Source organism: Poeciliopsis prolifica, unplaced genomic scaffold, assembly GCF_027474105.1.
Source record: "Poeciliopsis prolifica strain line A6 unplaced genomic scaffold, Auburn_PproV2 SCAFFOLD011, whole genome shotgun sequence".
In the NCBI taxonomy this organism is placed as follows: Eukaryota; Metazoa; Chordata; class Actinopteri; order Cyprinodontiformes; family Poeciliidae; genus Poeciliopsis; species Poeciliopsis prolifica.
The window spans coordinates 13,890,787-13,914,101 of NW_026562386.1; the positions used below are offsets into that span (position 1 = coordinate 13,890,787).

The 23,315-nt window shown below is 38.9% G+C and overlaps 1 protein-coding gene across 2 annotated transcripts in view; it reads right to left on the bottom strand.

Annotated features, from left to right (window-relative positions):
- Nucleotides 1-22,684, bottom strand: part of mpped2a (metallophosphoesterase domain containing 2a) — a 64,668-nt gene extending 41,984 nt beyond the window's left edge. Inside the window, exons 1-3 of one of the 2 annotated variants that reach the window (XM_055036825.1) lie at nt 21,949-22,684; nt 19,252-19,535; nt 1,659-1,840 (exon numbers count right to left, since the gene is read on the bottom strand). In XM_055036825.1, the coding sequence (XP_054892800.1) occupies nt 1,659-1,840; nt 19,252-19,364 (295 nt within the window). In that variant the 5' untranslated portion in view covers nt 19,365-19,535; nt 21,949-22,684. Of the gene's footprint in view, nt 1-1,658; nt 1,841-19,251; nt 19,536-20,400; nt 20,870-21,948 lie in introns of those variants that run through there. The other variant, XM_055036826.1, reaches the window with a different exon arrangement.
- Between the last annotated feature and the right edge of the window lie 631 nt (nt 22,685-23,315).

Below are 23,315 nucleotides of genomic sequence, written 5' to 3' on the forward strand. Positions count from 1 at the left end.
ATAAAAGTTTTCAATGCATTATCTTAACAAGAACCAGTGTTTTCAGAGCAACAAAGCAAAAAGACATAAATGAGATCTTTTTAATGATGCAGGAAACAGACAGGAGTCCCCCAAAGTTTACAAATGTGTAACAACATGAAGATGTTTGTTTCGTTTCAACTTCCAACAGTCCAATAAAATACGTTGAAGTTTCTAATTAAGCAATTATTCAGTTAAAACCTGAAACTCATACATTTTGCTAAAAAGTTACTTGTAAATTAGTTTTGTCTTATGTTAGTTGTAATGAGACACGTGCTGTAGAAACTAGACTGGAAATACTTGGTAAGACTTTGTGTTTTTGCAGTGTAGGAGGAATGTGAGGAGTTTCTGGATTTTAACAGCATTTTATTTATTTTTTCTTCCGTTTCTGTCAAAAGTAGGTCAGTGTCACCAGTGAGACTGCTGCGAGCGCTCTGAAGAGTTTTTAGAGGGAAACTTTCACAGCGACCCTAAAACTCAACAGGGTGCATCTCTTTCATACAGATGAAATACTTGTTTTTTTAATTCAATGCTGGTAGAAGCTGCTGGTTTTATTTCTGATATCAGTAACATTCAGAGGTCCTGAAAACGAGCCCAAATGTCCACTTTGCTGCCATCAAATGTGGAAAAAAAACAACTATTATCTTTAAACTAAATAATAAATTCAAATTAAGTAATAAATTTGTAACATTGTGTAGAAGAATCTTAACATGGATCAGATTTATATATTTAACACCATCAGCCCCCATGTTTGTATTCTTCTGTTACATGATAAGTTAAAACACTGTTCTGTATTTTGTAAGCTTGAATGTCTTGATTATTAAAGGTCTGGGTCACATGTTCATGTCTCGGTTTAAATGTTTACTGTAAATTTGCAGTACAGACTAAGTTAGATGATTTCTACAGAGCCTCAGGTTCATTTGTTTCATTTGCAAAAACACAGAATCTTACCAAGTATTTTTGGTCTCGTTTCTAATCCACATCTTAATTCACTTGAAATAAGAAAAACTGACTTACAAATAACTTTTCAGCAAAATGTCGGAGATTTAGTTTTAGGTAAATAATTCTTTAATATTGATGAAAAGTTCTAGTTACACTGAAATCTTTTCACTTTTAAATAGAACTTTTTCATAAATATAAAGGAATTAGTTACTTCAATGAAGCTCTTATATTTTGCTGAAAAGGTACTTGTAAATTATTTTTGTTTTATTCTAAGTATAATAAGACATTTTCGCTAGAAACCAGACAAAAATAATTGGTAAGATTTTTTGTTTTTAACTCAAGTCAGTACAACCCAGAGGAGGAACTGAATGCCTCACAATTTCCCACCCACAGCATGAGGTCAGTGGAGAGGTCAAAGGTTAACTGAAGCAGGGTGCAAGGGTCGGCCGGGTTAAACTGGACACTTCAGCTGACCAGCTGGGTGAGTCAACAGGGAAAGGAGTTCTTGTGTGGTCTGGCTACCAGTAAGACTCGCAACGCATCTCACGCCTGAGACAATGTGTGTCTCCAGTAACATGGATTTGTGTGTGTGTGTGTGTGTGTGTGTGTGTGTGTGTGTGTGTGTGTGTGTGTGTGTGTGTGTGTGTGTGTGTGTGTGTGTGTGTGTGTGTGTGTGTGTGTATTGTGCAGTTTCTTACCTAGCCAGTCGTTGAACTTCTTGACCTCAGACGGAAGGCCGAGCTCTGTGAAGTCGCCCATGTGGAGCAGAACGTCGCCGTAGGGCATCTGGATGCCATCTGTACGCGAGTGTGTGTCGGAAACGCACACGAACCTGGTGTGTCCCGCCGGCTTGGGAGTGTCGTAAGGAATAGGGTCTACCCTGAAGGGACAGGCAGGGAGGACAGACTTAGAAAGGACCCAGGACAGCGGGACCAAAATAAAACCTGACCCCAAACTCATATTTTGCACGTTTTGTACATCTGTTGGGCGTCTACTGCCTCTAAAAGCAACCCAGCTGTGTTTTGGGCAACAAGTTCATGTGTTTTGGAAAATGAGCCATTTCAAAAACCTCCAGAATGTTGCCAGGTAACGGGCAGTACCCGTTACCTGGCAACCCCGGCAGAGCTCCGCCCGTTACCTGGCAACCCCGGCAGAGCTCCGCCCGTTACCTGGCAACCCCGGCAGAGCTCCGCCCGTTACCTGGCAACCCCAGCTGAGCTCTGCCCGTTACCTGGCAACCCCAGCTGAGCTCCGCCCGTTACCTGGCAACCCCAGCTGAGCTCTGCCCGTTACCTGGCAACCCCAGCTGAGCTCTGCCCGTTACCTGGCAACCCCAGCTGAGCTCTGCCCGTTACCTGGCAACCCCAGCTGAGCTCTGCCCGTTACCTGGCAACCCCGGCAGAGCTCCGCCCGTTACCTGGCAACCCCGGCAGAGCTCCGCCCGTTACCTGGCAACCCCGGCAGAGCTCCGCCCAGTTTTTGTATAATCCATAAATCTATTCCATCTTATTCAAGGAAGCACAGCAGGTCACCTTGAATAATCTTCAGATTTACAGATACAGCAGGTTTTCTAAATTAACATGCTCCACCTCAGCAGTTTAACATTTTAGACCTCTGTGTTTTGTTTTGTTTTTGCTGGAGAACCACATCAACATGCGCTTAATCAGAAAACTGGCCTTTCACTTTACCTCTAACCTACTTAGAGGTAAATGGATCAGATACCAAACAAAACCTGAGAGAGAGATATTTTTATATGCATTTGAAAACAGAATAAAGGAAGTTTGCCTCTGCTTTTAATATCAGTTATAACATGACCATTTCATTTACAACTAGAACTTTTTCATCAATGTGAAGCAATTATTGAGTTAAAACAAGCTCCTATTTCTTGCTGAAAGCTACTAACAAGTTATTCTGTCTTAGTGAACAAAGGTATTTGCACAAGAAACTAGATGAAACAAAATAATTGGTTGGACTTTGCGGTGCACTGGATGGACTAATGGAGTGAAAGGAGGAAGGGACCAATAGATGGAAAATTGGAGAGGATGGAAAGATGGATGGATGAATAGAAAATCACAGTCTGGTTTTCTTTCCATTGTTATCCAGAATGATTCTCTGATCCAATTCTAGATTTCACACATCAGATTCAGACCAACAAAACTCAGTTAAAATCTAGAAAATTAATGAAATTGTTTACAAAACTGGTGTGATTTATAATGTATTTTGCTACAAAAAACAAACATATAAAATGTGATTCATGATTGAATTTATTTGATGTGTTTTTGCAATGTTTTGCTTATTTTCTTTTTAGTTCTGCTCATTTTAATGGCTTCATTTCCAGTCTCCGCTGCCGCTACAATTAGGGCAGACATGTGGATTTAAACAGCACAATGCAGAAAAAAATGACAATTTGTTGAGCAAAAATAACATCTCAGAGACCGAAATCCATTTCAAGAAAAATAAAAGACATTTCAGCCACTAATCTGGCTGATTAGTGATTACAAGAAGGGCGATGCTTTTAATTTTTCCCTGGCATAAAATTGGCAAAACAGACAGTGAATCAAAGCATGGGGTGTACTTTCAATCCATTATCTGAAGAAAAAAGAAAAAACTCAAGTCTGTGCTGAAAAAAAAGGCTTTTTATGGAGTCTTTTTTTTTGTTTGCAGAGGAAAAAGGGCGAACAAACCTCTGCACTGTTTCAGGCTGAAAGCAGAGAGAGAAAGAGGAAAAAATCATCTCGTCTGTAATTGAAGTCTACAACGTGCAATCCTCCAGCACTCTGCCTCCACGCCATTATTTCATTAGAAGAGATGTCACTCTGCCGACAGAAATCAGACACAAAATCAACCCTGCAATCTCTGTCCTGACGAGCTCACACAAACACACAGCCAGTTAACGCTAATGTGCGCCGAAGATGGAACAAAAACAAGCAGATGAAATCCAAAAGGCTTCAGACGCAGGGAGGCCATTAACAGAGAGAAAATAAGAGACTTTCCTGCAGAAAAACACGTCTTACATCCAGAGACAAGACTGCAGCGGAAACTTAATTCTGGACCCAATTTTCACATTTCTGACATTTCGTGGACAGTATCGTACATGGTAGGGAAGAGTGATGCTAAAAAATAAAATCTATAATTTTTTTTATAACAGACCTGATTTTAATCATTTTTTTTAAAAGAAATGTCAAAAAATATTTTTTTTAATTATAAGAGAAAAGTTGTTTAGTAAAAAAAAAGCAGCTTAGTTATTCAAATTTGAGGTTCTTTCTTCAAAATACATTCAATTGTTTGAACAATCGCTCAAACAAGATGGCGCCATGGAAGCGCTGACGTCACACTGAAAAATAGGGACCAAAAGAGAGGATTGGTGGGGAAATAAATACAAATTCTCCCAAAATTAAAATGTCAAAAACAAGAAAACTGATTAACCAATCAAATCGATTTATTGCTCAGCTTGGTCGCTAGGCAACGGGCGGGGCTTTGCTGGAGTTGCTAGTTTGCAACATTACAGCGTTCTTTGAAAAGGCTCGTTTTCCAGACACCATAAAACATTAACTTATGTCCAAAAAACGTCTGGATGAATTTTTTAAGTGTTGGGCTTCAAAGTAGTTTAGATACAAACTGAAGTACAACAACGTGGAGAATGTGAGTTTTCAATGTAATTTTAAATTGTGACCAATAACCACGTCTGACTAATGGTGTGAAGCACAAACAGGAAGACCAGAGGAAGTGGTATTATTCACATGTGATTTTAATTTAATTTCTTATTTAATGGAAACACCACAAATGGGAAATTGTGTTTTTTTTAACAAAGTTTTGCACACACTTGTAATACAAACCCATCTAGCATGGTGGCTGGAAGTTAAATTAACCTAAATGAAAACTGGTAGCCATTCAACCTCTACAATTTAAGGTTTGCACATGATTAATATGTAGTATAATGTTTAAAAAGGCAAGTCTTCAGTATCCATTTTGCATATTCTCTCCATCCACATTCTGCATTCACACCAAGCCTTCTTGTTTTACACTCCTAAGGAACATCTCTCCTTTGTTCTCACACACTGCTACAGAGCAGGCATGCATGGCATATTAGGCAAACTGGAAAATAGAGAACCAGCAGCAGAGATAATGATATTTACTACTGACAATCTGCAGTAAACAGGTCCTGCGCTCGTACGTGCACACTCGCATTATTCTGAGCCAAGCGGAGTGGCGCATACGTTGCAGCGAGGCTGCTGATTAGATTCGGTGTTGTGAGGTTCCCGGACGCCGCGCGGCTTTAAAGGATTCAACAGAACCGCATGGGACGAAGAAACGGGCACAAACGTGTGCATATCTCATATACTCACAAACACACATGCATATTAAAACAAAGGCAGGAGAAAGACAAGCTCCTTCTCTTTTCCTTTGAGATTTAATCCACCCGGAGAATGTAAGTAAATACCAGCAGCCCCTATCAATTAGAGCAAGCAGAGGCCAAGAAACCTTCATGATGGTAATGCATTGGTCTCTCTCACACGCAACGCTAAGACACAGAGAGCCCAGTCTCTCCTGTTAACATACGACTGTAACAACCCAGAGCTTCATTGGAAATGTATATAGGAGTTCAGGAGTTCAGCGCTGCAGCAGAGGCCTCTGATCTTTTGTAAACGGAGACAGTGAAAATGAAATGGTCCTCCTGTGATCCAGCAGCAGGTAAAAGAATATCCCCCAGTGACAGACGGAGCTGCGTTAGCATGACGGTTCGCGTTAACGTGTCTGAGGAAAGCCTGCAGAGCGAAGAGACGATGTGGAGGGGGGCACACTCTGAAACTCTGCAATCCACCGTGACGCTGCAGCAGACACACAGCAGAGCTCTGTGGTTGCAGAAGTATCTGCTTGAAGTAGAAAGACGTTGCTTTTCATCGTCGAGCAGCACAGAAACTTCTGCTCACCTCTGGCTGGAACGAAACGGGCCCGGCGTTTTAGCTCAACTTCAATTAGGAAAACTACTTCAACTTTACCCAAACTTTCACCTGCAGTTTATCCCTGCAGAGGTTTCTTAACCCTGCTCCAAATGTCCTGCATGCCGCAGGGGTTTTCCTGCTGACCAACACCCGACTTGATTTACTATCCAAACACTGCAAAACAAAATCTTACCAAGTCGTTTTGTTCTAGTTTTTATTGCCAACATCTTAATACACTTGAAATAATACAAAATTTACTTATAAGTAACTTTTCAGCAAGATATTGGAGCTTGTTTTAAGTAAATAACTTATTTATATGTTTGGAAAAGTACTAGTTTCACTTTCAGATTGTTTCACTTATAACACAGGGAAAATGTTTTGTTATCATGAAATAATCAGCTTACTAACACTTTTTCCATCAATAATAAGAAATTATTGACTTAGACCAAGCTCCTATATCTTACCCAATAGTTACTTGCAAGTTAGTTCTACATATTTCAAATGTACTAGAAAGTAGGCCAAAAATACTTGGAAAGATTGTGTTTTTTCAGTGAAATTCACAATTTTTATGTTTTTATAACTCCATTTTTGTTTCTAAAAACAGTCCAAATGTTTACCAAAAACTAAAATAAAAAGAATCACCCATACATTTTTACACTGAGTGCTTTATGGTGTCTGGAAAATGAGCCGTTTCAAAAACCTCCACAATAAAACGTCACAGGTCAGCAACCCGAGCACTATTCAACATTCTACAGCAGGAACAAGGTAAACTAAAATATAACAAAATTTATGTTTTGAAATGTCTGTCCTGCAAAAGAATTTTAACAAAAACGTTTGGTAACATGTTATTTGACGGGTTGTGAATAACACTGCCATGACACCGTCATAAACATGACAACACCGTCATGAACACGACATCGTCATGAACACGACACAGTCATGAACATAACAACATCGTCATGAACATGAAAAGCGCCACTGTTAAGCACGGTAGAGGGCCCATGTCGCTCCGGGTGTGTTTCTCTTTCAGAGGCCCGGAAAAATTAGTGTCAAACTTTTTTTTTTTTTTTAAAGCAGTTATGTCAATATAATTGTTGGAAATTAAATCTTCAATAAGAAAAATTAAAAGGTAAATGCAGAATTTATTATTATATATGATAGATTTGCAATAGTTCTTGCTCAAGAATTGATAGAAACCAAAGTACAACGTTATCGAGTGGCAGAGCTGTTACAGTTTGCATGCCTTATTTTAAAAGTGGGCTTAACAATGGCGGACGAGGTAAAGTTCAGCCTGTGGGAGACCGCAGGTGGGACAGAGGATCGCTCTCTGATGTCTGCAGGAGGAGATTTCATTTGACTGAGCACACTTGGCTCCACGGCCTTTTAGAAAAACACACGAGAAAATAAGGTCAGAGGTCAGCCACAGCTTGCTCCCTTCAAAAGCTGAACACTAAACTCACCCTGCAGATAAGAAAGTTGTTTTTTCTGGCTGTTGAAGCTCTTTTCCAAGAATGATGATACATCTCTGTTTCAAAGTTGAAATTTCTGTTCAAAGTTTATGCAAAAGTATCTCCAAGCAAGTTGAGCGTCGCATTCATATCTATCTGGATTAACAGATCAATGTTTCTGTCCGCTTTGCTGTAAAAACCTCCAGCTAGGAGACCAGCAGATAATTCAATATTTCTGCTTAATCTTCCACATGCGGATACAAGAACCTAACTTGTCGCAGATGTTCCCAGGAGCTTGCTTTAAAAGAAATTATATTCAAGATGGCAGCCGTTTTTCAACATGAATGCCTTGGTTGTCAAGGAAAATATATTTTGGCTTTTGATAACAAAATATGCATAAGTGGATCTATAGAAAAAAAATAAGCTACTTCATACAAAAAAGTTTAATTCGCTTCGCATAGCAGGAATCTTAGCTCGCCAAAAATACTGAACCAATAAACATTATGCCAACCATTAAATACCATGATTAAACTTTAAATTCCTATCGCCTAACTTTATACTAATCCATTGCTTCTTTTGTTAAAGGTTTTCTTAATGGCCTGTATTTGATAGTGAATTGACAGGAAATTAGGTAATGAGAGACGGGGGAAGACATGTGGCAAAGGCGACCAGGCAGGGAATCGAACCTGCGGGAGGCGCGACGAGGACCGAGGCCTCTATGTGTGGGTTGTGCTTAACCTCTGCGTCACCATAGAAGCATTATTTCTAATTTGCATCGCATATTAGCAGTAATATGCGATGCAAACATTGCAGTGACTCAGACTTTATAGGACATTCTGTCATCGTGTTCACAGCATTGCATGCTGTCTACATACAAATAGACTTCAGATGAAAGTGAACAGAAACTTAATGTTGCATTATTTACTCTAAAATAACCACAGTATTATTAAGATTCAAATTTAGTGGTTTTGTTTGAAAGAGGAACAGTTGTATAATTATGACAGGAATCTGTTAAACAGACTCATCTTCTCACTCTGTTATAACAAATTGATTTATAATTTTGCAGAAACCTTTTCAATCATAACTGAAGCAAAGATTTACATTTCCTCCTTCATTGTCAGTATCTGGTCATTTTAGCTCAAGCTGCTCTAACAATAAGGATTAAAAGCTTAAATTTATCCTCATGTCTCAGTCAGATAATTTGGATCAACAAATACATGTAATCCAACTCTGCTTTTAAACGTTTTTAGCGTTTCTGGCAACTGAAATGAAACAGCTGCTGATGCCACTAATATTTCTATCAAATTGTGGTAATAATAAAAATACAGAGTTGATTTTCATCAGTTTTACAGCAAACTTCTTAAATAAAACAGGATTTATCAGTTTAACTTCATCTTCTGTTGATGGCAGAAATCATTTTCTAAAACGGTGCAGAAGTACGTCTGTACTTCATCATCTCTGTGAAAACTTAACGCAGTTTGACATTTACGTGGTCGATTTGCTAAAAGAATGAGAAAATACAAAATCCCAAATTAACCAGAGTCAAAACATTCAATCTTTTTCACAAAGCTAGTTCTGACTATCGCTTTTTTAGAAGAAACATCAAAACACAATGTTCCCACATTTCCTCTGTATATCCTCAGCATCAGTCCGCCCTGCCATTTCTCTCTCTCTCTCTCTCTCTCTCTGTCTCTCACACACACACACACACACACGCACGCACGCACGCACGCACGCACGCACGCACGCACGCACGCGCACACGCACGCGCGTTTGTGCGTGGCTCACTCTTCCAAAGTGCAATACCATTTCTCCGAGAGGAGCACACGGAGCGCCTCTCTTATCTTCTGCGTTTCAGCTGTCTGCGCTAATTCAATAAACTTCAGAGGAACAAAATGAACACAGAAATAACAGAGAGAGGGTTGCTGCCAGGGTGAGCGGAGAGAGAGAGAAAGGCGGGAGACGAGAACAAGCAAGAAAATCTGGGGCAAATTGTGATGTAGAGTTATTAGGATAAAAAATAGCAGATTTTTAAATAAATTAGAGCCAGAATTGATTTTCAGGGGTTGTGAAACTGAAAGGCGGTGTTGTGCGGCGGCGCCACCCCCCACGCCATCCGTTCAGCTCGTGCATGTCCTCCTCATCCCTTCCCATAATGGCACAGTGCAGCACACACAAAGGCTCTGCCGGAATATCAGCACCGGAGGAACCTTCCGGCGCTGCACTGGGAAATAAATTGCTTCTGTTAATGCCCCTTTCATTATGGCACAGCCCTTAATTGTGCTGCTGACAGTCTGCCTGGCTGCAAGGCTGATGGGAGGAAGGATGAGGCCAAAAGCCGAGCAGCAGCTGAAGTAGGAGGGAATGAAGCGGCTCCGCGTTCACCTGGATGGACCACACGGCTCAAAACAGAGCAGCTGTGATTTCCAGAGATGCACCAATCAAGATTTTTCTGTTTTTGTTTTGAAAATGCTGATTTTTCCTTTTTCCATTCCCAGGTCTATAAACCAAGCAGCAGGTTTTGCTCTACCTAAAAAAGAAGCTTATACAGCAGGAATGGAAAGTATTCAGGCCCTTTTAAATTTTTACACGCTGTCATTGCGTGTAAAATTTACCCTGACTTCTTTTAAATCGCAATTAAAAACACACCTGTTTAGAATTGTTTTTGAAATGTAATATGTAACAATGTATTGTCTATTATGTGTTGCATGACTTTGTGTTCTTGTGTTTATGATGTAAAGCAATTAAAGCAATTAAAGCAAATAAAATTTGATTTGATTTTGATTTGATTTCCTAAAGAAAAGTTAATATTTCTCCTGAAGGAACGTTAACTTAGCATTCCACCAGGACAGAAAAAAATGGAAATATAAAAATGTTTGCACATTTATTACAAAGGAAAAGGTGAAATATCACAAGGTCATAAGTATTCAGAGTTAAAAAAGGTGTAGGAATAATTTCCATACCCATTATAATTATTTATCAAAGCATATTGATGTCTGATGCATTTGGGGACCAAATACAATAGTGGGACATTTCAGTTCCAGATGTACCAATACATTTTTTCCACTTCCAATTCTGATACAGATATCTGAGGGTTAGAATCAATCAATACCGATTAGATACAAAATTAACTTTAAACGTTTCTTCTTCTTTTAATATAGAGTTAAATGCACATAATTACAGATTTATTTAATAACTCTGCATCAGCATAGCACTTAATAGCTTCATATGTTTGCTCAAACATGTAATAAGTTTAATTTGTTCAGTCAGTGCAATTAGGAGGATAACAGCCAATATAAAATCAATGATAAAGAAATAGGAAAAAAAAAAAAGTTGACTATTTTGGTCAAACGTAAAAATAATCAGCAACAAACTTCATTCAAATGGTTCAGAAAGTGCAGATATAATGTAAAATAAATAAAGCATGACAATGATCAGAGCACAAAGCATAGACTAGAGCTGCCATTATGGATCAGACACTTTGTCACCGATACCCAAATCAATACAGATTAACATGAAATTGGGGAACCTCTGGTTTTAAAGCATTTAATGAATACAGGGAAGATTTGAACTGGAGTTCAATAAAAGTGGACTAAACAGGGCTGGTGTGAATGCACCTTATGTTTCTTCTGCCTTATTGAATGAACGAAAGAGCAATTTGGAAAAGCTGATGCAGCTGAATATTACATTCAACAAAACTCAACCAACAAAATGCTGAGTAAATGAAAAGAAAAGATATTCACCCGCAAATATCAGAACTAAATAAATCATCAATTTTACTGGAGAAGTATAAAAGAAAATAATAATCTACAGAAAAACCTTTAACAAGTGTTCAAGTCTTGAAAAAGCCATCTGTCAGGTCAAACTAAACATGCTTTAAGCTGCACAAATAAAGACTTGTCAGGTTGAGAAGTTGCAGGCTCAAAGCGCTGTGCTTCTATTGCATGTTTGAGGAGGAAGTGACATCATCGGGGACCTGTGCCCCGCCACGCCGTGCCAGGTTCAAGAGGCTCAGAGGGACAAAAACTCAAAGACATCAAAAGAACTTAATCTTCCATGAAAAAAATAACAAAAAAAACAGGTCCTGCGTAGTGTCAACCATCACTTAACCCACAACATCACCATCAACTCCATCATCGCAGAGCTGCCAGACTCCAGCAGCAGGTCAGAGGGTGGAGAGGGAACTTAATCAAGGGTTCTCCTGTTACAAAATCCCCTCCGCTCCTGCCGACAAGCAGCGGCAGGCCAGCACAATCAAAATAACAGCTACAAAACGAAAGCAGAGAGCTAAAAATGGGCTTAAGGTGATTAATTGAACGCTTGTTTTAATGGTTTATTTATTCTCAGTGCAGAAATGTCTTCAAAAGTGAAAGCAAGACCACACTGTGATTAATATTTATGGGTCGGGACTGTCCAATTGGTTTGGAGAGCACAAAACAATTGCAATTAAGGACGAACTTGAAAGAACTCCAACTGTTTATATCCTTCTGGTTTTCATCAGCTGTTTAAATTGGATTTTGATTAATTTTTATGTATATTTACAAATACATATTACACTGGGTAAAAATACATTCAGCTCAAGATGAGACAACCTTACATTTATGTAAAGATTTAAAAGAAAACTTATTTTACCAACTTTAAAAAAATATGAATTCAGTGCAAAATGTCACAATTCATGTGATAATTCACATATAAATATAAAAAAGATAAAAACATTGTTAAATTAGAAGTGTTTTGATCAAATTGTTTTTGTGGCAGAAAATCCAAAGAACAGAAACATTTATTAATGGAGAGCTAAAATGAATTTTCTTTTCGGTGAAATCCATCCAATACTCTGTGACAAGAACGATGGCACTTAAAAATACCCTAAAGGATTAGAGAGCTGAAAATGAATGAGGTGCCGGCCGGTATCATCGTCAAATGATGCATAATCATGCGCTCCACATTTATATTCGGAGGACAGGAATAATTACTAGGGTATCTGAAGGAAAGGCAGGGAGAATCTGGATATTTTAGAGAAGTTTGTGCAGATCTGTATAGTAGAATAACGGTTTTGTGTTCTGGGCTAAACTTTGGACTCAGATGGTTTTGGGAGTCAGATTTCTCTGTTTATATGCAAGTGGGGATTGTGTGAAAATAAATAAAAGCACTGGATGTTTGGGCTGTGGTATACAGCCAGAAGAAAAATCCCATGTCTGCATCTGACCAGAACCAAGTTTAGTCCCATGCTCCTCTAAAAATGCACAGACAAGAACCAAGCAGGCTAAAAGTCAGAGTTTATAGTTTTTAGACCAACAGACAGCTCGTTATCGATGCCATCTAGATGTAAAAAAAACACCCCATAAGCCTGCAGGACGAGACGAGATTACATGAAACTAAACCATCTTTTTTGACATTTATGCTAAATATTAAATTATTATGACATAAATCATTATATTTTATGGCTATTCTTAAGCAGCATCCTCTTCTTTTATTGCAGATATTATATCAAGAAAATATCAACCTGTTCCTTTAACTTCTACCAATAATTTCCTAATTATTTGATCAATAAAGTAATTACCACCTTATTGGTTAAAAACATTCTCCAAAGGAATAATTTTTAGAAAGAAGGGTAGTTTTTCAAAGGGTTAATCACACAGGCTAATCAAATCCAAAGAGCTAAAAGTTGGAGTTAACCAAACTCCAAGGGCAAAACATCCAGGCTAATCGAACTCCAAGAGCCGAAGCTTCAGGCTAATTAAACTACAAATAACTTAAAGTTCAGGGTAATCAAACTCCACTGAGCAAAAGGTTAATCAAAGTGCAAATAGCTAAAAGTTCAGGCTAGTCGAAGCCCAAAAGGGCTGAACTTTAAGGGTAATATGATGAGAATATGCCTTAACGATAATAAAAAATAAAAGTTTATATGATTTGAAGTCATATTTTCCTCCCTCAAATAACTTTACAGAACAAAGTTCCCACTTGAACAGAATCACTTTAATCTGGAAAGTTAAGACTTTAGCTTAGTGCAATTAAAATAATTTTTGCATGAAGAGATTTAACCACAAAACATCCAAGCGTAATCCAACCGGCTTCACTTAATTTATTGTATGTTATTTAATATTTGGATCGCTTATACTGATTAAAATAGAAAGGTTTATATTTCCACTTAATTGAAGGTAAAAGGTCTTTTACTTTAGGCAAAAGTAAAAGTAGATCAGTAAAAGATAAATTAAGGCCCTTTGGAAGGTCATATCAGGCTCTCTTTCATAATAAGAGATGTTTAAAGAATTAATTACAGCACAATAAATCAACAACGTAATTGACCATGAACATAATCATTAGTAGCTAGCTGGACTATTAGGATTAAATCCATGGAGAAAATCCCTTGAGAACAATGCCAGAGGAAATTACACGATTTCCTCTGGCATTTCATTGCTTGAAATGTTTATTTTCAGAAAACAACACCAGAATACTTTGCTGTAAACATTTTTGGAACATTTCTTTTTTTAATCCGAGCTCCCTGACTGCATCTCGGCCAAATCTGGCTCGATTAGATCCCCAACTGGAAGCATATGCTCCAAGTTGCTGAGCGTTTCGTTTCACAAGACGACGACAAAAAGGAGAGGGAACAAAAATACAGACGGCGCGGAAAAATAAACGGACAAACAGGGCCAGACTGGGTCGTCCCATGCTCTGAAGAAAACCCGCTCTGACTTCGGGGTCACGTTCCGCGGCATTAGCGTCTATCTGCAGCTCTCTGTGAGTATGCACTGCTGCCTACGTGCTCTACATGCGCGTTTTCGCCACACAAAAGGCACCGCTGTACCCCGTTTTTGGAAAAATCTCAATATTTCTGTCTGAGAGGGGAGGGAAAACATTAGACGTGGGATTAAATTTCCAAAAAGAAAAAAAAAGAGGCAAAAATGTCTTTCATTTTCTGTCAGAGAAGCTCGCGTTTTATTTCCCCCCTGAATGCGGCGAACGAGGGAGAGGAACGACTCGGATCATTATCCGGGAAATCTAAACAAGCCTTTGCTTTCCTCGAACAGAGCTCTTATTCTATAAGCACTTGAACATGGAGGGGGGGATGGGCTCTGAGACACGTGTCTCTCTCTCTGTGTGCGTGTGTGTGTGTGTGTGTGTGTGTGTGTGTGTGTGTGTGTGTGTGTGTGTGTGTGTGTGTGTGTGTGTGTGTGTGTGTGTGTGTGTGTGTGTGTGTGTGTGTGTGTGTGTGTGTGTGCGCGCGTGTGTCATCGCAGGGCTCCCAGGTTGAGTCAAAGAATGACAGGGTAAAACACTGCAGGCTCTGTGGAACCCAGGAAACAGCCTAATGTATTTATCCAAACACATATCTGCTCAGAGGCCCCTCTGCTTCCACACAACCTCCCCATCAACACACTTCACCTCCAAACACAACGAAGGTGCAGTAAAAAAATTCAACAGGCCTGCACAAAAAGCAAGGAAATCAATTTATACAAAAAAAAAATCCCAATATTTTTCCAAGAAAGCAGAAATGTAAAGGTTTCACTAATCCGACGCCTGCAGATTTGCAGCTTAATGCATCCAGAAGAAGCAATAAGTAGAGCTCCGGTTTACGGCATCAACCTTTAGGCAGCATCACCTTCAATCTGCCTCCACGTGCTGCAGCGAAAATAAACCGTCTGCAGATGACGCTGCATTTTTTTTAAAGAAATGCTTTAAGCATCTTCTTCGTAGAAGTCCCAAAAATAAATCTGCACAGGCTTTAAAAGATGAACCAAAATGCACAATCATCGGCAAAATCTTTCTTGTTTACTGGCTTTGCTTTGATTTACAAGCTGCGTTTTCTTTAATCGTAAAATTATTCAAATTGGAATTCTGAAAAAAAAAAAAAAAAAAAGAAAATCCACCAAACGGAAACATGTTAATTTAAAAAAGTTTTTGAAACACTTTTCACATCAGACGCATCATGTGATCAACAACCAGATGTTACTACTGGCAGAAATGACAAAGAAGATGACAGGAAGTGGTTAGAGGATGACAGCACCGCATGTTCTTAAGAACTTATCTTTTATTTAATGGAAAGAGAATTGTAAAACTGTGGTTTTTTTTGAGACCATCCACAAAGTTTTCCGTACATTTGTAATGGAAACCGCTAGCTAGCAGTAGCTAGAGTACAACAACTACATCTGTGCTTGATTCAAAATTTAGCCGGACCGAAATAAAATGAACACTGAAGTCTCTAAACAAAATTGTCCATCAAAAAAAGTGTCTAGTTGAGACCAAAACACCAGACTCAAGACTTTTATGATCCAGTTTTTGGCAGAAAGTAAAGCTGAAACGATTCCTCAAGTCATTCAAGGACCTCGATTATTAAAATTCCTCGAGGAAAATTTATCTGTCTCGAAGTTTTGTTAAAATTACATTTCATTATTTAGCGCACTGTTTTCCGGCCGGGTTATTACTTGCGTTGCACAGAGCTCTCACTTCCGCCTGAGTTGTTGACGAAAGCTAAGTGTTAGCAGCATAACGTCCAGTTTCCAAGTTCGGCCAGGGAGGATTTTATTAATCGGTGATAATGTCTGAGTCTTTGTCGTTTTTCTGGGGACCAATAAGCATTCTTAAAATGACTGGCGCGGCGCCTGGACTACGGCAGCCTTTCTCTCTCGGAGCTGCTGCCTGGCGGCGGTTCAGAGCGAACAGCAGGAAATAGCAAAGCAGGTGTGTTTATACAGGTGAGCGGATGGACAGGTGAGCGGGAGGCTGCGCATTTATGACTAACGTAAGTGCAGCTTTACGGACGAATAGGAAAATTTATTTGATATCATCCCGATCTCAACAAATGGATGGCGGCATGTAACTGGTAAATGTTTCTGTATGTGACAAACAAAGGTGTCAAATTCCATCGCTAACATGAACACAAAAGCTATAAAGGTCTGGGCAAGGTCAGAGTTCATTTACTAATGTTTTACTTTATCTTTTTTTATCCGATTAATCGTAAGAATAATCAATAGATTACTCGATTATTAAAATATTTGTTTACAACCGCCGTAGTGGAAAGAGAGAAAAGACAAAATAACTATGCAAGAAGAAATTATTGAGCTCCTTTTAATTTATTATACCATAAATTGATTTCTTGCTTATTGCGACAGGCATTAAATATATAATTTATGTGTAAAGTGACCAAATCTCCCAATGTGCAAAATGGGAAAGATGCAAAATGACCAGCACTTCTTATCATGAACTTTTAATTGAACTTGATAATCTGAGCAGGCGCTGCATAGCAACCAGACCCACCTTGCTGTTTTTACCAAAACAAACCACAAAACAATCAAAACACCAAAATTTCAGCAAAGATTACATTTCTTAGAGTTCATATCACAGAACAGGCACTTTGTTACTTTTGTTTTATCTAAAACAGAAAAACAGAAGGTGCCCAGCTTCATATTAAATCCTCTGACCTGGTTTATCAACACAAACCACTGACAGAGCTTGAAAGGGTTACATTTGTCTCCTTCTCCACATTCGGCACTCACTGCGCTGGCAGAGAAAGTCTGCAGCTGAGGAATTCCCAAAACAACACAGTGCCACATTTGTGCACGCTTCAGAACGCCAAGAGGAAGGTAAAGCTCCAATTTAGCCGTTTACATAATTCCATCTCCCTAAAATAATCCTGTTTACAAGAACAGAGTGAATGGTGGGAACCGTAAGAACCAAAAGAACAATGCTTAAAAAAAAACTGGAACTGGAGAAAACAGTTAAAACTTGTGGCCAGGCGCTGTGACTGCCAAAAGTGAAGCTGTGCAGCTGGTCGATCTTTCAGCTCTGAAGTCTGCTGGGAGCTCATCATCCAACCCTGATTCAGTCCAAATTTATTTAAGAATCTAAACCTCCATTCAACAGGCTTTAAATCTGCTCAGATGCATTGTTTCTGCACCCTGAACAATTAAACTTTAACATATTTCCGCCACAAAAATTACAGGCATTCTTTTACAGATGAAGGGCTGCTAACCGCTAAACCACAACAGAAGCTTTTATAACATGCTGGAAGAAAAATATATTTTAACTGTGTGGTTAGACTTTAGTCATCTTCAGTTGAGCTGCAGCTAACGATTATTCTAATGTGCCAGTTTTTGTTTTTTGTCTGGTCAACTGATTAATTTTCAGAAAATTTTAAGAATTTGAATCAGGTGAAGCTAAAAATGGTATCTGAACAGTTCAAGGAAGAACACAGTTACAGACCAAGAAGATTTTTTCATCTTAAATGCAAAATGTAAACATGCTTTGTACAGCTTTGCCTAAATTGGTTATTGATTATTTTCATTAGTTATTTCATCCTTAATTTTTATATATACCCACTTTACATTGTACTGGAATCAGCTCATCTTTTCACACAAGCAGCTGAAAAATGGTTTTTGGTTTTAAGACAAAAACCGCACCGATGTGTGTAAACGCAGAGAGAGTTAACAGGTCGCATCGCAGCGACCCGCTAATGAGAAGCCCAGCTTTACCACATCCGACCAGCGAGGCCACAAGCAACTGATACTTCAGTAAATATGTGCATCTTAATGACAACCTGGCAAAACCTGTGGTGATGCACAGGCAGAAAAAAGGCAGAATACAGAAAAGCTTTGGCTCGTATCAGTTTTTGGTGACTGTCTTTAAAGGCCAGATAAGACTGAAAGAGTCCAACAGGTTTTTTCAAGATTTTTCTAGACTGGTTCTCAAACTTTTACTTTTTTCCAGAAACTTCCACATTCCGTATTTCTACCGTTTCCAGGCTGTAAACCTGGACAGACCAGAGACAACTGGGAGAATAACTCAAACATTTCAACCAAACTTCATATGGTTTCAGACTTTTGTTCAAATGCTGTTTAAAACGTTAAAAACGAAGAACTGACACCTTTAAACTTTATAATCAGAGCTTCTCTCTCTGACTGGATTCCTGTTCGGGTTCATTCTGTCCACGAGTTTTTATTTTAGAGCTGCAACTAATGATTGTTTTACTAATCAATTACTCTATCAATTGTTCTGACGATTAATCTGATAAAAAAAAAGTTCATTAAGCTTCTCTTGTGCAGCATTAAAAATGCATTTAATAATGCAAATGAAGTAAAAGTTGTTTTTTTTAAAAAAGAAATTAATTTTATTGCCTAAAATGCAACAAAGGTGTTCCTTTACTGAACACCTGACCATTTGTTCAAAGGATGCATCTACATGTGAAAAGATTGTAATTTTTTGCGTGACTTAAAATCAATACAGTTTAGGGCTAGTATGTTAAATATTTTTAATTATTATCTTTACAGAATTTGAATAAAAGTGAAGCTAAAATTTTGGGTAGAACATATTTATAGAGTATGAAGGTTTTTTTCATCTTAAATGCAGAATATTTATATTTTTGTACAGTTTTGGTTTATTTGCTGCTCTGAATATGTTGTTTTCAATCAAATAGTATTTTTAGAGTTTATTTAATCCAGTTAATGATTAATCAAATACAAAATTAATTGACGATTGTCAATAATTGATTAAAAGATAATTAAAGATCAATTAAGTATGTCCTCTATGTGATTCTTTGCTTTTGCTAATTAAGAGGAAAGTGAGACAGAAAATTTTTTTTAGCATCTCTTATTTACATAATCGATTAATCATGATTAATTGTTCCAGCCTTGAGTGTATTAGTCCATTTACAGGAAATATTTTGTCACAAAATGCAACACGACCACTTCATGCAGCAATTTGGAAGCAACAGGTAAACTAAGGATCAGAGAAGTTTTATCCTTCATGTTTTGTCTTTGCAGAGAGGAAATTAGTTAATTGATTAATCATGATTGTTTCAGTTCTAGCTTATTTTGTATTTGTGATGCAAATGCAAATGAACCTGTGGCTGTACTAGATATCAAAAAGTTTCCAACTTGAGAAATAAATGCTTGGGCACTTACATGTGGACATGTGGAGGTTGGAAGCGGCTCTGGTTGATGTTGTAATGCGTGAAGGCCTGCGTGGGGTTGGAGCTGTACTCGTCCACCGTGATGGTCACTTTGCCATGAGCCATCCTTCCGTCGTTTGGACATGAGACGCCGTTCGTTCACCGGGATTCAGCAACGAGCCGTGCGGCGGTCATCCTTCAGAGCCGCTCGGTAAGCCCAGGAAGTCTCCCAGCAGTAGGAGCGGCAGCGGGGCCAGCTGTGGCTTCCCGGCCGACTCGACCAACACACGCTGCAGTCTGCACAAACAAGAACAGAGCAACGCATCAGCTGCTGTGGACAGGGCATGCATCCGAGACAAAAATGTGATAAGTTCAGAGATTCAGACTGAAATACATTGACAAAAAAGTCCAAATATTTTCTACAGAAGGTCCTAAAAAAGATGAGATTGTCCAGGAATGTCAGCAATATTAAGCTAAAGGTTTTACCATTTCTTCTTCTTAGGGCAAAAAAGAAAAGAAAAATGACTATGGATGAAATCTCAAATGCACAAGGATATTTAATTAAAAATATCTAAAAACAGAAACATTGGAGACGTTAACATTCAGCAAATTCACACATGAAACAGACTGATTTCTGCACAAAAGGAAAACCAAAGAGTCTCCAACCAATCAATCAATCAATCAATCAATCAATCATGCATCAACTTCACAGAGTAAAAGCTACACTAAAATTTTAAATTCAGGTATTCAGTGATAAATGTTAAAGTAAAAGTTTGGAGAATAAAAAGGCACAAATAAATCCCAGTATTTTCTACAAAGCTCCCAAAAAGATGAGATTACACATGAATGTTATCAAAATTAAGCTAAAAGTTTTACCATAATTAGAAAACACTAAGTACTCTAGATGCAATCTCAATTTCAGAAGTCTATTAAATTTAAAATATAAAAAAAGAACAATGCATTCATTAATCTTCAGCAAATCCACATGTGAAACAGGTTGATTTCTGCACCAACTAAAACAAAAGTGACTCCAATTCCAAATTGATGCAATCAAAATCAATCAATCAGGGGAGACCTGGCTTCTTCACAGTTTTAGTGATAAATAAATCTGTTTAAAAGCTGTAAAATGTTGCAGGACAAGATAAAGAGCGACGTCTCTCACCCGGCTGTCCTGTGCGCCTCCTTTCACTCTGACCTTCCTAACTGTGGCAACGTGGCTACCGTGGGTGTTTTATACCAGACGTCCTCATGCTCCCACAACTCAAAGGGTAAAATATGTCGAAAAAAAAAAGAAAAATTGGCATTTTTCCCCCCCAGGAGACGTAAATCGAAAGGATGCAGTGAATTAAGTAGAAGCAAACCATTCAAAACTGGCCTATTTTCTTTTTTTTTTTTAAATCATGGCTTTATCTTTTCTGGGTCAGCTGGATGCTACTTGGTATGATGCATGTAATTTTAGAATGAGGAAAACACATTCATTCAGATTGGCATAATGAAACCTGCACATTGTTTAAATAGAGACATTACAGCATGTGAATCAAGAACTGTGCTTTTAAGATTGATTTAACTTCAAAGAACAGCTATAAATTTCACCGAGGCGATTACTTCCCTCAACCCTTGGGCACAACTTTATGTTTCTACCTGTGTACCCTGGATATTAATAGCAAATAATCACAAATTTTCAGATTTTTTTTTCATCTTAAGTTTAGCACTTAAAGTCACATTTTTGAGAGCATCATCTGAGCTTTAAGCGCTGAAAACTGCCAGGAACATTAATCTACATGTTCTGTGAATTTGCATAAATAACACTGCAGATGAAAAAATATATATATATCATTTTTATTTATTTGAAAATAGATTATTGCAAATGCATGCTAATTGGATTTCATTTGAGCATGTCTGGGAATGTCAAAAACACTTATTCTGATTTAAAATTTCAGGATAAGTAACAATATACAATTTAAAATGATTAAAGAAGGGATGCTTACTGCCTAGTTTAAAGATCAAATGGAAAGTATGTAAAGGGAAAAAAATAAAACCGGACATTTTCTGCACTATTTTTATGAACGCAACCAAAGTTACAGATATACAACGGAAAAACATTACCATGGCGGGTTAAAATATGATGCAAAAGCTGCACTGCAGTAGGTAAATTAATGTTATGTTTCTATAATCTGATCAATTTTTTTCAGTGTGCAGCGTGTCTCTGTAGTGTCCATGCTCGTCTGTCCCTCTCTACCTTATGGCTACAGTAGCAGCAGCAGCGACTAGCTCTGTAGCTTAGCCTGCTAAATTGTATTATTATGCACGCTGGAGCTGGAGCTTCTTTCTGGCAGCACAATAAACAGAGAGCCTGGCAGCTAACTTCCCACTCCGGTAAGCAGAAGGAGGCGGCGGAGGGGGGCAGGAGGAATAAAATTCACCCATTTCACCATGCAGACACGGCATGTGAGCTACACTACACAGCCGCTTGCAGCATGCAAAGGAAGAAAGAAAACTCCGTTCCCCCTTGAACTCTGATCCGAGAATAATATTAATAAATAATCAATTTGAATAACCCAGAGGTGGTGCGTGTCAAAGCGCCGCCTCGGTAACCTCTGGCTCCCTCCTCGTAAATGACAAGCCACCTTTAAACCGACGGCTTTGTGTCAGGAATTCCTCCCTCCCTCCCCGCCTCTGCCTCCGCGGCGAGGCTGAAAGGTTGCGCTACCTTCGGGCTGGAGCTTTTTCCGTTTCCCCCTCCTCTCTGGGTGTTGCAGCCGGCCGGAGAACGAGTCGGGTCGGAAAGGGTCGCCCTCTACGCGGTGGGAGAAGAAGAAGAAGAAGAAGAAGAAGAAGCGGCGGTTGAAGAAGAAGAAGAAGAAGCGGAGGGACTCGGGTCCATGCGGCGGAGGCTCCGGCGCGACCGTTGGTGTTGGGGGAGGCTGGGCCGGGGCAGGAACCTTCGACCCGGCGGGACCTCGGCTGGCTCTGGTGGAAAGAACCCAGACCGGGAGGAGAGCGAGAGGTAGCGAGCCGGAGCGGAGGGCGAGAGACACTGACAGCTAGCGGGGGAGAGAGAGAGCGAGCAGCCGCGGTGTGTCGGAGGGGGAGCCGGAGTGCAGTGAGTCGGAGCTGCCACTGGGGTCAGAGAGCAGGAGGAGCAGGAGCGAGCACAACATCCCCCCCTACTATACCTCCTACCCCATAACCCGCCGGCCGCGCGCCTTTACCGGCGGGCACACGCGCAGCGAGGGAGGGGTGCGGGGGGGAAGCGTTAGTGGTCCCGCGTTCTGCCGCTGCTGCGTTCACTTGCCGTCGAAAATCACACTTCCTACATCCTTCAGAGGCCATAAATGACTGTCCAAACGCAGGTGCATCTCGGTAGCACTGAAAATCACTGAAATGTTCATTTATTTCACCAATTCAAACACAAAAACTTAAAGTTATTCAGTAGGTTTAATACTCAGGCTAAGAAAAAGAGCTAGTCACTGAAAAGAACAAGACATAAAAATCAAGTAAGAGCAGCATCCAAAAAATTACTGAAGAGTAAAAAAGTATTTGGTAAAAAGCATACTCAATTATAAAAAACAAAAACTGCAGGTGTGTGTCTGGTGCGTTTTTGTTTTTCATTTAGTGGGTACAAAATCCAGAGTACTTACTTCAATACAATCCAAGTGAAGTTAAAATTATAGCATAGTAAACATACACCTAATAGTATGTATAAAAAATAGGTTACTGAGTAAATGTAACTAGTCACTATCCAACTCTGAAATAAACAAATTCTGACTTTAAACTCAGATCTCAAATACTACGACAACATATTAGGGATGTTGTAGACACAGAAAAAATTTGTAAATTTCCACTGAAAACACAAATTGAGATTTATCTCAGAAACAGTCAAGAAACAGTTACAAATATTTGACTTTAGGAAAACAAAAATGTCAGACATATGAAATTCAGAAAATTCAAATTTTCTCCCTGTAAAATTTCTGAAATTATTTTAAACATTTTTGAGTTTTTTCTTGTAAATTTTCTACCATTGAAATGCAGAAATTTCAGTTTCAAAATTAGAACAATTTGACTTTTGAGGCTCAG